General features: G+C 33.3%; 1 protein-coding gene across 1 annotated transcript in view; it reads right to left on the reverse strand.

The window, feature by feature from the left end:
• TUSC3 (tumor suppressor candidate 3) overlaps positions 1 to 15,624 on the reverse strand; it is a 107,528-nt gene that overhangs the window by 15,755 nt on the left and 76,149 nt on the right. The window contains exon 7 of the mRNA XM_048942189.1: positions 6,340 to 6,403. Coding sequence (XP_048798146.1) covers positions 6,340 to 6,403 — 64 coding nt within the window. The remainder of the gene's footprint in view (positions 1 to 6,339; positions 6,404 to 15,624) is intronic.

A 15,624-nucleotide genomic window follows, 5' to 3' on the forward strand; every position in this document is an offset into this window, starting at 1 on the left:
AGCATCTCCTTATGCTTTCTTACATCTGGTAGGAGTCAGGCAGCCTCCAAAAGATCCTACAAGGTTAACAGACACTAGTGGATAAGTGCAAGCAGAACACTGAACATCCAGCATGTTTTGTTACCTTGAGCGTTGATTTATATAGTTAAGAAGAAATGTCTTTAAATGCTATAATTTTGTTTTATTTGATCCATATTTTTCAACAGTGGTGATCTTTCTTTTCTTACCCTTAAGACTGAACAAATAGAAAGCATATCTCACTGCTCTGATTGGCATTTTTACATAATTTCTGGGGGACATAATTTGATTCCATTGTGAATAACTGATAATGTTTTGGAACAGTGATCTAAACAAATATATTTCTAGGTCTAATTTCAAGCTCCTACATTCAGTGAGTACCTTTGCACAAGCTCTACTGACACACGGAAAGGCAGTTTCCATTTAAAGTCATTCTGTGCTTAAGTTTCATTAAACCAAAGAGGCACTCAGTACACTTCATTAAATTCACAGCATAGGACAGGAAATATCTTTCATAATAGGTGTAATTTAACTGCTATGGAAAAGATTTGTCTTTTTCTTCATAACCAATCAGGTTTCTTTTTCCTTTTCAATCAACATCTCGTATCCACCTACACAGCTGTCACATTCAATTCTGCCTTGGGAATTCAAATTAACCAACTGGAGAGACATTTCTATTTTCACTTAGCTGCATGTGTTTTCATCAGCATTAAAGTTTAGTAGGTTTAGCAGAAATAATGAGAAAGATTATCAGGTTAATATTAACTGCTAATTCCTATAACAGTGCCTTTAGATTTACGTCTTTCTGTGGAAATAATTTGCCTAATAACAAACTCTGGATAACACAAATATTTATGGTAACTTTAAGCTTACTCTGCATTGTAAAGATTTAATGTTATTGCATAAAAAAAAAGATACATTACATTCAAGTCAGTTTATTTCACAAGGAATGGCAATGGGCATTCATTAGAAGTACTGGTTAGTGAAATGAACAAAAGAGTGTTTCAGCTTCAACATCTCCCCTCCATCTCTACTGCTCCTTACCTTTCTTGCTGTATCTTCACAAGTCATAATTGCAGCTCAGCCCTGCACATTTCAATGACTGATAAAGCTACATTTAATACCAACAGCAGAATTGATTGTACAGTTTACTTCGTATTTTTCCTCTCTTAAAAAGACAGCTCTTAATTCCCCAGTTAAATCTCTACTGCAAATTTTTATTTCTGAGTCATTCTCTGTGACCCCTTTTCTGCCAGGAAAGAGCTGAAAAATCAGACACCAGCAGTCTCGAACATCATTGCCATAAGGGATGTGTACAGTTTTTCAGTGTGGAGAGGAGAAAAGAAAGATAGATCTATACTCTACGAAGCCTGAAGCAGATTGAAAAATTAAATTAAAATAAAAAAAGCACCAAACACTAATTCCCATGATTTAACAAATGCACACAACAAAGTTTCATGAAAGTAACAGTACAAAAATTCATTGCTAGAAAATACTGTGCCATTACCAATCCAAAAAAGGATTAAAAAGAAATAAGAAAAATATTCTGTATGTTAGGTCTAGTTACAAAATCCCTAACTTGTCAATTATGGTTTGATGATTTAAACTCATCTAAAGATGAGATTAAAAGTCATTGCTGCACAAAGATGTAAACTATGACAATCAACTTGAGAATATGCTAAACTTTATTGTTAAATTGTAACTTGTTCAGATATATTCTTTTGTTTATGTAGTAGCCAACAAATACTATATAAATTGTCTTTGCACAATTACTTACGTGAATATAGTTATTCATCTTTGTAAATTATGAAGTCTCAGCATCCTTAGAGATATTCCAACTCTTCAGAGGTAAAAACTTTTCATTACAGACTATGCAATGTCTAACATGTTGATAGCTCCCATATAAGTTACTGCTTTCACATCCATTTAACAAGAACAATAAAAATATTTCCATTTAAAAAAATCAATACTATGCTCTTAAGTTATGTATTTTTTGTTTGCACAGTCTGCCGTACTTATTCTACAGCAAGTACCAATCTGTTTCTGTGATGACTTATTTATCACTACTTTACTTCTCAGACAAGTCACAATATTGATAAAACTATGTAACTTCTGAAATTATTCTGTTTGTAAATTATATACAGTTGCTTAGAGGAGTGATCATCAGGCTTATATAGGAACAAATATTGCCATGTTTTACATGAAACTTCCATGATTGCAAAATGATAGTTTTTGGTTGCTCCTGGGAAGGAAACACAGAATGCTTTGAAATTTAACAGACGTTAGCTGAACTTCATTGCCAAACTAACTAATCAAGCAGAGCCAGTCTGAAAAAAGTAAAAATTCTTTTTGCATGAAAATATTACTAAAGATTACACTACAAGGTTGGCAAAAAATCCAAATAGAACCAAAGAGCCATAAGTCATAACCAAGCAAGTTACTTCACTGTTCTGCCAGGTACTCATGCACTAGGTCAGGCAGTTTTGGTTTGAACTCAATATATTTGATGTATACCAGAACTAACAGCCGGAGTGCCAGCTGAATGACTGAACAGGCACTCATGTGTGCATCAATGTTTATTAATTCTCAATCAGCTTAAGCACTGGCAAATGGGTACCTCGCACTGTATTCTTTCTAACATGAAAATTGTATTGGGATGCTAAGTCAACTCTGTAGATTTGGATATATTACAATTTAGATAGATGAGTTCTCTGTCTTGACACGGTGGAGATATTGTTCTGAACTAAAATGCTCTCAGAATAAGTACAAATGAAGTGAAGCTCCCTTATGCTGGAATTTGACTGGAAATACATGTGTATGCAGCCAATTCAGCATCCCCACGTGATATGGACCACAGAACTATTTGATTTCAAACAACAGAAGCAACATGTATGATTCTGAAAGACCTACAAATCTTCATTTTGTAGGGTAAAAGGAATATCAGAATTAAAAGGACTACCTGTTACATAAAGAACTGTTTATCTAATTTTAAAGTAAATTCAAATTTTTATTTATTGCAGCTTGAAATTCAAAGGTCAATGTCAAAATAGATCTTTTTTTTTCTTGAATTACTACAAGGAATCTTCACCCAAGTTGTAAGATACTGTGAACTGCAGCCTCAGTAAGATGGCCTCCATCTGCCATCTCTAAGGAGCTTCAAAGTGAATCAAAAGCTGGATTTTGGAAATGAAATAATGTTTTCTTTAATGTTCTGAAAAACTTAGTATTGTTTTTAATGCCTTCAGAAAGATGTTAAATCAAACATGCCAGCTAGTATGACCTGCTGGTAAGCGCAATGCCAGTATTTAGTTGATGGAAAATATACAGGAATACAAAATTAATGTCTACAAATAATCAAAATGCTATTTTTCTTCAGTGTTTTACAGATTTAGCATCCAACGTGAATCATTATTACAGTGAATTTACTTACTTTCAGCGTGTTACCACTAAGATGTAGTAACTATATTTTTGAACTAAAACTGTTTTAAATTTTATAATAATTTTAGGCATACAACTAGTATGTACTCCGTAATACTGTATACATGATACTGAATTTAATTTGGTTTTATAAATGAAACAGTATGTATAATATATTCACAGGTCCTTAACCAGTACTGTCCTTCTTGTGCAGTTACAGCTCAGGTCAGAACAGCAGATCTTTATATGGTAAAAACAAGTATAGAATTGGAACAGAAATTCATATTTTCTCACCAAATACATTAAAAATTTACTGAGAAACACAACTCTGCATTTCAGCAACTAGCAGGAAGTGACAACCTTGCCCTTGTGCTAAGTACTATGAAGTAAAAAAGAAGCAAAGAAAAAAAAAAAAAAAAGGACAAATCCAGCAAAGTATTATCTTTCTTTAAGATTCAGTGCAGCTTTTAAACTTTAACAAGTGCAGTGAATGTATGAATGCTTATCAGTTTGGCAAACTTTCTACTAATTCCCATATTTTCTGTCAACATTTCCTGAATAAACAAGTAATAAAGAAGCAATGAAGCAGCTAATAATTACTAGCAGCATGGCAAGGATAAAGAAATATTAATTCTTTCATGCATAACTGTTAAAAATCTGTCAGGTCTTCATGTCACTTGTGAAATGCCTGTGTCCAAAATCCCAACTCAATAGTACTGAGCTGTGAAATGAAACCTTAGAGAATTCTTTCTGCAAGTGGTAATGAACAATCTCACTAAACGTATTCTTTCAGCCAGCTGCTTTAATTTAGTTAGCCAACTTCTCAGTTTAAAGACAGTCTCTGCCAGCAAAAGAATATCACTTTCATGTCTCAGTCAGACAAACAAAATACATCATGAACAAAAGTTTTATTTATTTTTCATCTTAGATTGGTTTTGCTTTTATATTTCCCGTTCTCATGCAGCAAATGAGATTTGTTTTAGATAACTTCTTCTTTTTTTCTTTTTCATTGTGGCAGTTTGGGGAGAGCAAAAAAGCAAAAATAATTGTGACTATGCTAAAGAAGGCTTAGAGATGGTACTAATAAGATGCATACTATTTCCATCTACCATGTCTGCTTAAAAATGCATCAATTAAATTACTAATCACTGAGTGTTGACTTTGCAGCTTTCAGATAAAGCTATCTTTTACTCTCTCTTGCAAAGGAGCCCAAATTTAGAAAATATAAATGATATAAGCATCTCTAAACCTTTACTAAATATCATGTCATTTTGACGCAACTAGGGTGTGTTACAAAAGCTAGAGAATTCAGAGAATAGCAAAACAGTTGAAGTTAGAAGGGAACTCCTGAGATCATCCTGAGTCCAGCAACCCCAATCAAGTAACCTGCTACAGCAGATTGTCCAGAATCACGTCCAGCTGGATTTTTAATGTCTTCACAGATGGAGACTCTCCAGCACCTATGGGCAGCCTATGTTTTATCACCTTTACAGTAAAAAGTGTCTTCTCACCTTCAGATTGAGAAACTAGCTGTTCTCTCTGGATCCATTGTTCTTCATCCTGTCAGAGGGCACTACTGAGGAAGTCTAGCTCCATCAACTTCATTTCCATTCAAGAGGGAGGAAATCACACAAACTGACTGGTAAAATCCTCTCTGAATCTTCTCTACTCTAGGTTAAACAGTCTTTCCTCTGAAAGATGAGAGATAGTCCAGTCCTCTAATCTTTTTTGTGGTGTTTTACTGGATTTGCTCAAGGAATGCTGTATCTACCCTGTCTTGGAACTGGGAGCAGACACAGAACAGGACATATTAGTATAGTTGACTAGGGAATATTGCATATAATCTGAAAAAATATTATCATAATTTTTTAATTAAATTTGACATGGCTATCTGCGGAGCAAGTAAGCTTTTAGGTAGCAAAAGTCATGCTACATTAATGAAACGGATGATGGAAAGAAGGAAGCAAGAAGAGACAATGATGATGTTGTTCTCTTTGGATTACAAATGCCAAAGAAAGCCAGGTGAAGGGCAGGATATGTCCTCAAGTGTCATGTCAGAGAGAGGACAAGGGAGTAGCTATGAGCAGATAATCAAAGTCTGAGATCCAGTGATTACTTTACAGCTTTTACTTCATTGCTTTTCCTCTTGTTCTCCTCAGAGGAAATACTTGTAAAGGAACAATTCTACTATAATAGCAGTTAATAGTGACCGCAGTTTCCACTTGCTGAGCACAGCTGATGAAAACCAAGACTTAAACCAAAGAGTATATGAATTTTTCTTAATTTTTCTTACACATTCTTTAGACATATTTGGCACAAAAAGTGTAATTTGCTGTCAATCAATAGAAATGAAAAATTGAAACTAATGTCAGGAGATAATGTGAGAATTAATGGGACTGGGTTAATTATTCTCCTAAAAACAGGATGGAAATTATTTAGATTAGGTAGTAAGAAAAACAACTATAATTAAAAAAGACTCCACAAAGACTACTAGAGGACAGAGTATCTCTTTATACATTATTAATAAATTTCAATTTAAGGAGCTAGCAAGTTCTTATCAGTTAAAACAGGTAAAATAACCCAAAATATAATGCTGAACTTTTTAAAAAGCATGAAAAAGAGAAGAAAATTAGTTTCTACCACTTCAAAAATAGCACTGAATGGAAAAACATTAGAGGCATAACCAGGCATTAGAAGTAAAAAAGAGATAAGGCACATGTTAGTGAAAAGCAATACCAGCTTTCCATGGTAGCAAATACAGAAACAACACTGAATGTTTATTTAATCATATACTATAGCAAAACACAATACCTGTTCAAAAGTTCAAAGCTGTTCACTGTGAATGCAATTTCACTTAATAGTACAGATTGCTTTTTTTCTATTCATCATGATTCTGAAGGATACTCAGTAGAAGAATGATGTGTGATTCTGCAACAAATTGAGCCTGACTGCTTCCATGTATGTAACTCTGAAAAACAAAAATAATAATAATAAAAAAAAAGAATTCAATTGAAAATGACGCAGTTGGGCATATGTGAATGTTCTGCAGAAAAATATAGACTGCAGCAGACATAGCTGAACAGCACATACATATGGATCTAAATTTAGTCAAAAGTAACGTTATAAACAACATTTAGGAAAATCATACATATACACAGGATGTAATGCTTAATATAAAACATATAGTTCAGTTATTTTCACACTGCCAAAGTGGAGGAAATTATATGCATTTATTTGCTCAGGACATACAGAGAAGTAAAGCTGATGAAATCAAGGACATGCCTCAGCACAGGACTGAATGAAGTTAAAACTGAAACTTAAAATGCTGCCTTTAATATGTCAGTCTTTTTTGCTCTTAGACTGACTGAAGTTACTTCATAAAAACCATATTCCATCTTTTTCAGTGAAGGTATTCTTAGATCCATAAAAAATCATAAATAAAATTCATACACAAAATGTTGCATTCGTATGAAATTGTAGTAAACACAACCATGGGTGCTAAATTGAATAATTCCAAGTATTCATTGTTAATGAGCTCATTTTGTATGTTGCTTGTTAATACAGCATACAATTCAAAAATCGTTAGTGTTTATTTTTTACTAGCCATGATATCAAACAAGTAACAGGGACTGTAAATACATGAAATGAACAAAGTTCTCTCTTTTCCTCTACTGTATCAATTACAATTGTTCAATAGTTTGCTGTGCTACCAAACGTGAAATTAAATATAATTTGTTCTCAAAGTATTTTTATACATATTGCACAGATGCAAATTTCACCCCAATTAAATAGACAAAAAAATGCTCACTCCCGATAAGTTAAAGAAAAAGGAAACTTCTTGCCCTCCACATGGCTTCAGGGTTTTATTAGTTTGCTTCTTCTAGCTCTAACGTTTTGCTTTAATTCATTTTATTTTGAATAGCTCTGCCTAAATACCATTGATGTCAAGATTCAGAACAATTCCAATTTGAAACGCTCTGACACTTTAGGATACAAAAGAATGCCTTAATCCACACAGGTTAAGTTCTGGTGAATTCACTGTCTAAATATGTCATTCATAAGATACTATAAGACATTTTTTACTCAATGGATGGTTATCTACTGCTTTTAAAATTCAACGTATTATGTTCATCCAAATCACTAATTCAAAGCTAAAGTACATAAGAGCTTCATGTATCTAAAGACTCAATCTCTCAAGTAAAATGTCTTTTTTCCTCAACAAGATAAAGATTACTGATCTCATGTGATTACCTCACTGCAGTATGATTATGACAATAAGCCAATCTATATTTCCTGACTTTTTGTCAGGGCCCTTAATAAATCTCACTAAGGCAAAAAAGAGTGATATAAAAAAAGGAAGGAAATGGGAATATTTCATATTAAGAAAAAGTAAAGATGAAGTTAAAATGCTGCTTAATAGACTGATCCTTAATCACCATTCTTTGCTGCCCTGTGCAAAGTGGTATGAAAAATCTCTTAGCATATAAAACCATAACTAGAGAACACAATCCCACTGTCAATACAAATATTCACATTTACTCAATCAAATTCATCTTTGTATAAAATATAGGCTAGATTTAGATTGTTTTATCCACAATTTCCTCCAGCAAGGTGATGAAAAAAACTGCTAAGATTTTGCTCTCTAATGTACTCTGAATCAGTTGCGACCACAGTGCTGCAAATAATGACTGTCACAGCTAAAGCAATACATACATACATAGGTGTAAATAGATTTGCTGGATCTGCTTTCAAGAAAAGAAATACGCTCTGTGTTTAAGAGTGAACATTATTATCTTCATTTAATAAAAGTGGCTGTTGTATTACTGTTAAGACTATGAATACCTTCTGTATTTGTAAAACATTTAAATAAGAGCGGTCATTTTTATTGACAAGCTTTATACTCATTTTACACTTTTATGTTAGCAATTTAAACCATTTTAACATGATTGATGGAACAGAATTCAAAGCATATTACATACATACACATAAAATAAGCACAGGAATCATTCTTCTCTTCAAACAGTTCACCAACATTACATTGCTTAGCTTTCATCCAAAGTTTTCAATTAGAAATCTTTACCTTGCTCTTCACTAAATTCCCCAAGAAATTGATTTTATGGCTAATGTAAGATATATATATTTATCTCATCATTATTTTATTTTTTTTTTTTTTTTCATTTCAGGATTTTCCAGGAGCTGTTTGAGAAGCTTTCATGGCACAAAACACATCAGCAGAGCAATCTCTCTAAAGATAAATCTTTAAGAACAAAAAATTATGAAAAGACATTCTCATTATCAATACTTAGAGACCAAGATATCATCAGATACAGAAAAATACATGGACTAGACAGAGTTCATTTGCAAACAAAAAGTTTGAATTAAACTATATCAAACAAAATGAAGCATGGAAAGGAACCTGCCTAGAAGACCTAAAGCAAAGATTCTACTTTGAAAACTAGATGATGAATATGAATTTCTGGTTAAACATCTCAAGAGGATTAATGTTATATCTTTTAAAATGTGGGTTGCCAAAGGCATAGACTTGCTTTCAAGGAAGCGGATGAACTTTGATTCAGTTCTGGAGACTTTATGTGCATATTAAAAAGCTAATAAGAAACAATTGTTACCTATTGCTCTTTCCCCAGAGAATGGATAAGAATGGCTAAAAGTAAAGCAAGTAGTTATCTTAACTGAGAAAAACCTCACCACCATAGCACAGTTAACTAAGACATAAAAAGATGTCAGATTAACTTAAAAGGGATATACAAAGAACACTAGGTGAAATGTTAAATAGATGTTTATTGCCCATAAATACATATTTTTCGTTTTTATTTTATCTTTTTATGTTTTTATGTTTTTTATCTTTTTATGTTTTATTCCAAATCTGCTCAGGTAAGCTATCCTTTCAAGATATTTAGTAATAAACTTAAGGTAATCATGAGGCTCCTTAGACTGTTCCCCCTGCCATTATTCTCCAAATACTCAGAACAACAAGATGGTACATCTCTACAACAGCAGCAGGTCAGTCCAAGGAATGGCACTACAGAAGCTGAGAAAGTAGAAGTCTGTTTCAGACTTCAGATAACAAAAATAATTTGCATTTAACAATATAATGTGAATCACCTGAGTTTGCCACTGACTGAACCTACATCAAATGGGGAATGTCATAAATGGGGAATATCATAACCACTGCATGTAAGGAATTACTTGTGCTTTTTCTGCAATTAACTTTCATATCTGTATTCTAAAGTATAGACAAAAGCCAGAGTAGAACATTTTAGAAGATGGAAGACAAGTAGCTTACACAAAAACAATGGCAAACAGCTTTTCCTGAAGAGTTTTAATAGAATAATAGAATACATTTAATGACCACATGTATATATAATATTATGACAAATCAACTTTTCAATATTTCTCAACCAGTTTTCTCAATAGTTTAATTGTGATCCACAATGCCTTTTAATTGCATAAAGTTCTTCAATTTTGGTCATCTTGAATCCAGATAACTAACATAAAGGAACTTGTTATGTGTGGAGCTTTTATTTTCACAATTCCTTCCCTTTGTAAAATTGCTGAACAACCTACATGCAAGGCATATATTTTTGTGAAATTCTATTTGAGACTACAAACTACTAAGGGACTGAGAAGTAAGATTTCCATTTTTGCTATCTTCTCTGCTTTCTGACACTTAATCCACTTCACATTTGGAAACTCTGTGAAGTCTATCTGGCTGAGAATGCTCTAGGCAAATGCTTTAAATAAACTCATGAATAAACTCAGTATTTTTCTTTCATTTTGGAAGCATCAAGGGGGAAGACCATATAAAGCAGAAGTCCATCAGAACAGATGCAATCACAGAAGTACCACAACTGAGAAAACAGCAAATGCTGTGCTAGTAAGATTAATAGTAGACCTGAAATACGAATGGCTAGCTCTTTGAACAACATGCCCTTTTACACCTTTAACATTGTCCTATCTCAGGTTTAATTTCTCAGAAGCAATTTGAATTGCTAACTGAAATAACAATTTAACTAAATCAGGCCATTATATTTGGCAGTTACAATTGTTTACTAAATGCAAATTTCTATGAAGTAGTGTTAAATATTTATCTACTATTTGTAAACTCATTAAATATTTAGTGTAATAGAACTGCAAATGGCACATACATATAATCCCTCACTAAGCTATTCAAGGATAACAACAGTATAATACATTTTTAAATTTCCCTAAGTACAGCATATGCTTGTGATACCCCATCAAGACTGATAGTTGTCACGTTCAGTAAATTACTTGAGTTAAATGTTATCTGTACTCTATTCTCACTTTCTGTTAACGCTATATAAATAAAGCAATCAGAAAAAAAAAAGAAAAAAAAAAAAAAGAAAGAAAAAAAGGCATCTGTGAGTTACACGTATTAAGGCAGTACAGTTAACTTCCAGAGTTTTCCACTGAAGCCAAAACATGACTTCAAGTGTTCTAGTATTCTTTCCTAAAAATAAATGAAAGGGCTGATCTCAAAGTAATGTCTCCTGTTTTGTTACACTGACCCACAACATTAAAGGAGGATGGTGGTGGTAAGGCAGTAGAGATTGAACCTTTCCACTGATATTCTGTTATAATTTGTTGACTTGTGACAGATGGCAGCAGAGGAGGAGTCTGACAGAATAGTGTCTGATAAAAGCTGCCAGCAGTACTGTGAGGAACAGCTTGATTTCACATGTGGCTATGGTGAAGTTATATGAGACAGCCAGTATTCACAAATTAACCCTAGGGAGGACTTTCAGGGCCTTTTGGATAGTTAAATCTTGTGAAACAAGCAGGACTCACAGAACAGTATCAGAAGCGCAAAAGGTGGTGGTTATGGATATAATGAATGGGGTAGATTGCTCATTTGGGAGGAGAAAAGCTAAGAAAAAGGGATAAAGTGGATGGGGGAAGAGCAAGCATGGGAAAAAGGCAAGAAGGGGCAGGAGGAGATTGCTGAATATAAGCAGGATGTTAGCTCCTTTGTCTGACTGAGCCCTGCCTCATCACCACAGCCTGATCTCCTTCCTCAGTCAGCTCTTACTAGGACAGTTTTTGTGTGTTTTGTATTCTGTGCATGCAACTGCTAGAGAACTTCTGTCTGGAGGACTAACTAGCTGATCACCTCTGAAACTGCTTGCTGATCTCCTGAAGTGGAGGAGAAAAAAACGCATCTGCATGCTTTATAGTTATATGGGTGGCCTGCTGTGAAACAGCTGTACCTCCACATGACAACAAAGATGGCACAGAACTCAGCTACAGACAGACAAATGAAATATTCCAACTACATCTTGTCTACATTAGTTTTACACTATACCCAATCTAAACCTATTTTCTGCCAACTTTCTGAGAACTAAATTCTATTCAACCTCACTTTTGAATGTTCATGATTTAACACTTCATACATTAATATATCCAAATTTAGATCACACATAGAAGAAATCTCAAGATTAAGACTATCCCCTGCGAAGGAGAACAATCCAAATTCAGGCTAGTATAAATAGAAAGAGGTAAAGTAACGCACTAGTTTATTACTGCAAAATAAATTTATAAACTCCACACAAACAGGATAAAACACTATCAGTTTGTCTTAATTTAGCACATTAACGTTCAGGATGAAATTCATGAAAAAGAGGAACATTATGCAAAGCTATGGATTACTTAATTATGAGTATGTCTTCAGAATGGCCTACTTCAATTACAGTCAATCAATTTTGCCAAGAACTTACATTAGCTGTAACAATTTGTTATTTTCTCTTAATCTATAGAACAAATAAATAATAATAAGAACACTTTATTACACCAGAGTTCTTTATGTTTTCAAATTAACATCTAGGAGTGCCTTGACTGTCTGCAGTACTTAAATTCTTAAAATGCACAAGTCTCTCTCACAATACTATTCATGTACTTTATCGTTGTAAGTGTTTATGCAGAAAAAGGTCAACCATGGTATGGAGAAATACAAATTCATTTGGTAAAGAAACACTTTAAGGTCAAACATTAGGATAAATTTTTACTGTTTGTTCTCATGATTATGTACAAATTTCTCCAGGAAGATTCAGCAGAACACTGAAATACATTCAGGCTCATAGCTTTCAAACAAATAATTTCACCTGGGATATGCTCTCTAAAATATCCTTATTACGAAGTAATAGTACCTGTTGAGTTCATACACAGAAATAAGAAGTTTAACTTAAGAACCTGGTAGGCCATGAGTTTATCTTAAAGAGTTTAATACTGAAAAAGTAAATAAATATTTGAAGTAATATCTCTATCAAAAGTTAAAAAACCATACTAAGTCGTGACTCCATTTCCTAATGAGCTCAGAAACCTGTGACTAATCTAATCATATATTCATTTCCAAAGTTACGACAATGTTCAAATGCTTATTATAGTAATATTTTTTTTAACTATAGATACACGGTAATAAAAAGACATATCTGCAAATGATGCTTAACTGCTTCACAGCTGAATGTAGTATTAAAAACAAAATAAATATAAACCCAGTCTTAATTTAAAACTTGATATAATAAATTTGTTTCTGGCAAACTGAAAATATATCACTACAGCAAGAAATGTGCAGTAAATACTTGAAACAGCAGTTTTTTCAGGGATCTTTCTTTTATTTAAGAATTAAATCAGATGAGTTTAATTTAGCTGTAACCCATAGGAAATAAATTTTAGAAAGCTACTAGCTTTGTGAACATCTCCAATCAAATGAAAGCCAATAGAATGCCGCTCCGGTGAAAATTTTATTTGTTGTGTTGCTAGTACGTACTCCCTCTAAGCAGTGGCTATCCTCTACATGAAATCTAATTGAGCTTAGCTACAAATCAACAAGATGAGGACTAAGAAAACAGTTACAGTGCACACACAAAAACTGAGAGACCTAGACCAAATTATTGGAGGTAGTGTCTATTCACTTAGTAATTTTGTTCAGCTTATGCTCCTGCGTGGTACAAAACAGTCAGGCAATCTAGAAACTCAGCATTGGACCTTCCAAATAAAATTTGTTATGTGTTAACCAATCCCAACATCCTTACTTTGACTGTTAGTTCAGGTGTTGAGATGACCTCTTACCTAATATGAGTGTAAAATATATTAAATATATCGGATTAGGTGGTTTAAATGCTATGCATAATTTCCTCCGTGTTTAAGAAATACATTGAGAATCTTAAAAAATTATGTACTGTAGCTAGGTATAACAATCTCACACAGACTCCTTGATTCACTTGTTAATTAGTTGATATGAGTTATATCTTCCATGCCTGAGCTCTCTGCTGCATTCACTGTTGCCTCAAACCAAAACAGTTCAGAGAAAGCAGCCAGATTTCACAGGACTGGTTAGCTGAGACAGACTGTGCTGGCTGACTTCCACAGAGTCCATCTGGAACTGAGTACAGAATACACTTTGGGTTCCCAAGCCTAGGGTAAAAGTGGAGAGATGCTGCTTAGTTTTGCCATCTAACTGTCTGGGAAAGGTAGTTGGTATAATTTAAGATAGCATACAAATCCTGGTTACTTTATACTACCAAATTAGGTAGTACAAACCAAAGTATAAATTTGCCTCTAAACAGCTTTTATTGTATTATTTGGAACATCTAGAAGTGTTATGAAAGGAATTATTTAGTAGAGATGACCTTGCAAATCAAAAACTGTGAACTCTCTGCTCAGCTATGTAGCTTTAATACTGAAATTATCCTACTGAGAGAACTCTTTTTTTTTTTTTTTGATAGTAATTCATTAATTACTGAATAATAACAAGACAGAAAATACAGCAATCCATTGATGAATCACTGCTTAGTGAATTTAAGAGGAAAAAAAACAGACCTGAACTCTCATTAGGAATAAAATAATTTTTACCTTTATGACATTGAATTCCCAAGTTACCTAAAAGACTGGCATACAACAAATTTATTTTCCCTGAAATGGCATTATAACACACAGTATGCATATGAGAGACTTTAGCAGAAATAAAATTAAAATTTTCAGCATCTTTGAAATAGCATTTTTGTACAGTGAGAAAGATTACACAACAGACTAGCTGATTGGCTAGTGATGCTTTGGTGATGCTTTGCTTAACAACTTAGCAACTTTTAATTCAACTTATAAAAGGAAGACAAAAATCTCAGAGAAAAATGACATTCCTACAAACATTATTTCAGCCAGAGATGAGCATCAAATCAATTATATTAGTCAAAGTTGAACAACTGAAGTTCAATTATTACTATTTGTTTTGGAATATATTCTGCTTGCTTACCACATGGAAGGCAAACTATAGTCAGGAAACCCAAACTTCTAGTGAGGAAACCAAAGCAGGAGAATGAACTATGTGATTCCAAATTACTGGAGCCCATACTCAATTAACAGCAAAGAGGGAATGTGGGGAACAATCCTGAATTTGGTGTAACTACCTATCTCAAGAACAGTAGATGCAGCCCCTGATTCAGCTGCACACAGTTTAGGGAAATACTAAGTTATTTCAACCATAGGTTTCATAGACTAACAGCAAGCTTCAGTGTAACTTTCATCATTTTTTGGAACTGCACATAATCTTGTGCAGGTATAATGGGTATTTGTACATTTGGAGCATTGTTTTAAATGCTAAGTAACTAGGGAAGGAGAAATACTAAGCAGGCATGATCAGCAAAATTAAGCATGAAAACTTAAAATATTTATAACTGTTGTGGGTGGGTTTTTTTGCATTAACAGATCTAAAATTCTGTATTACAATAAGATACAGCTTAATAATCTAAAGCTTTAAATAATGAGACTTAAACTTTATTACATACTACAGCTTTACAGTATTACATAGTAACATTACTCTTGAGATAAAAAGAACATCTCTAATCCAGCTGTTAAGAAATCTGAATTCAAGCAAACAACACTTGGAAAAAACTTATTTACATTCCTTCTTTAACTTTTTTTTTTTTCCCAAGACTTATTTTTTTGTATTTAATCTCTCTGCTCCCCACAACTCTACAAGCCACCTTAGTAATTTCATCACAACAGAAAACCCACATCTAGACCAGAATTTTCTCAATGGAAAAAAAGGTGCATCCTTATTGTCTTCTTCCAAATATAATCTCTCTTATTTAGTCTTTGTTTCAGGTAATTAATACTTACAGCTTTACAAAAAAGTCTGAATAAAAAATTCAGGGGAGA

The sequence above is a fragment of the Lagopus muta genome, chromosome 4 (genome assembly GCF_023343835.1).
Source record: "Lagopus muta isolate bLagMut1 chromosome 4, bLagMut1 primary, whole genome shotgun sequence".
NCBI lineage: Eukaryota > Metazoa > Chordata > Aves > Galliformes > Phasianidae > Lagopus > Lagopus muta.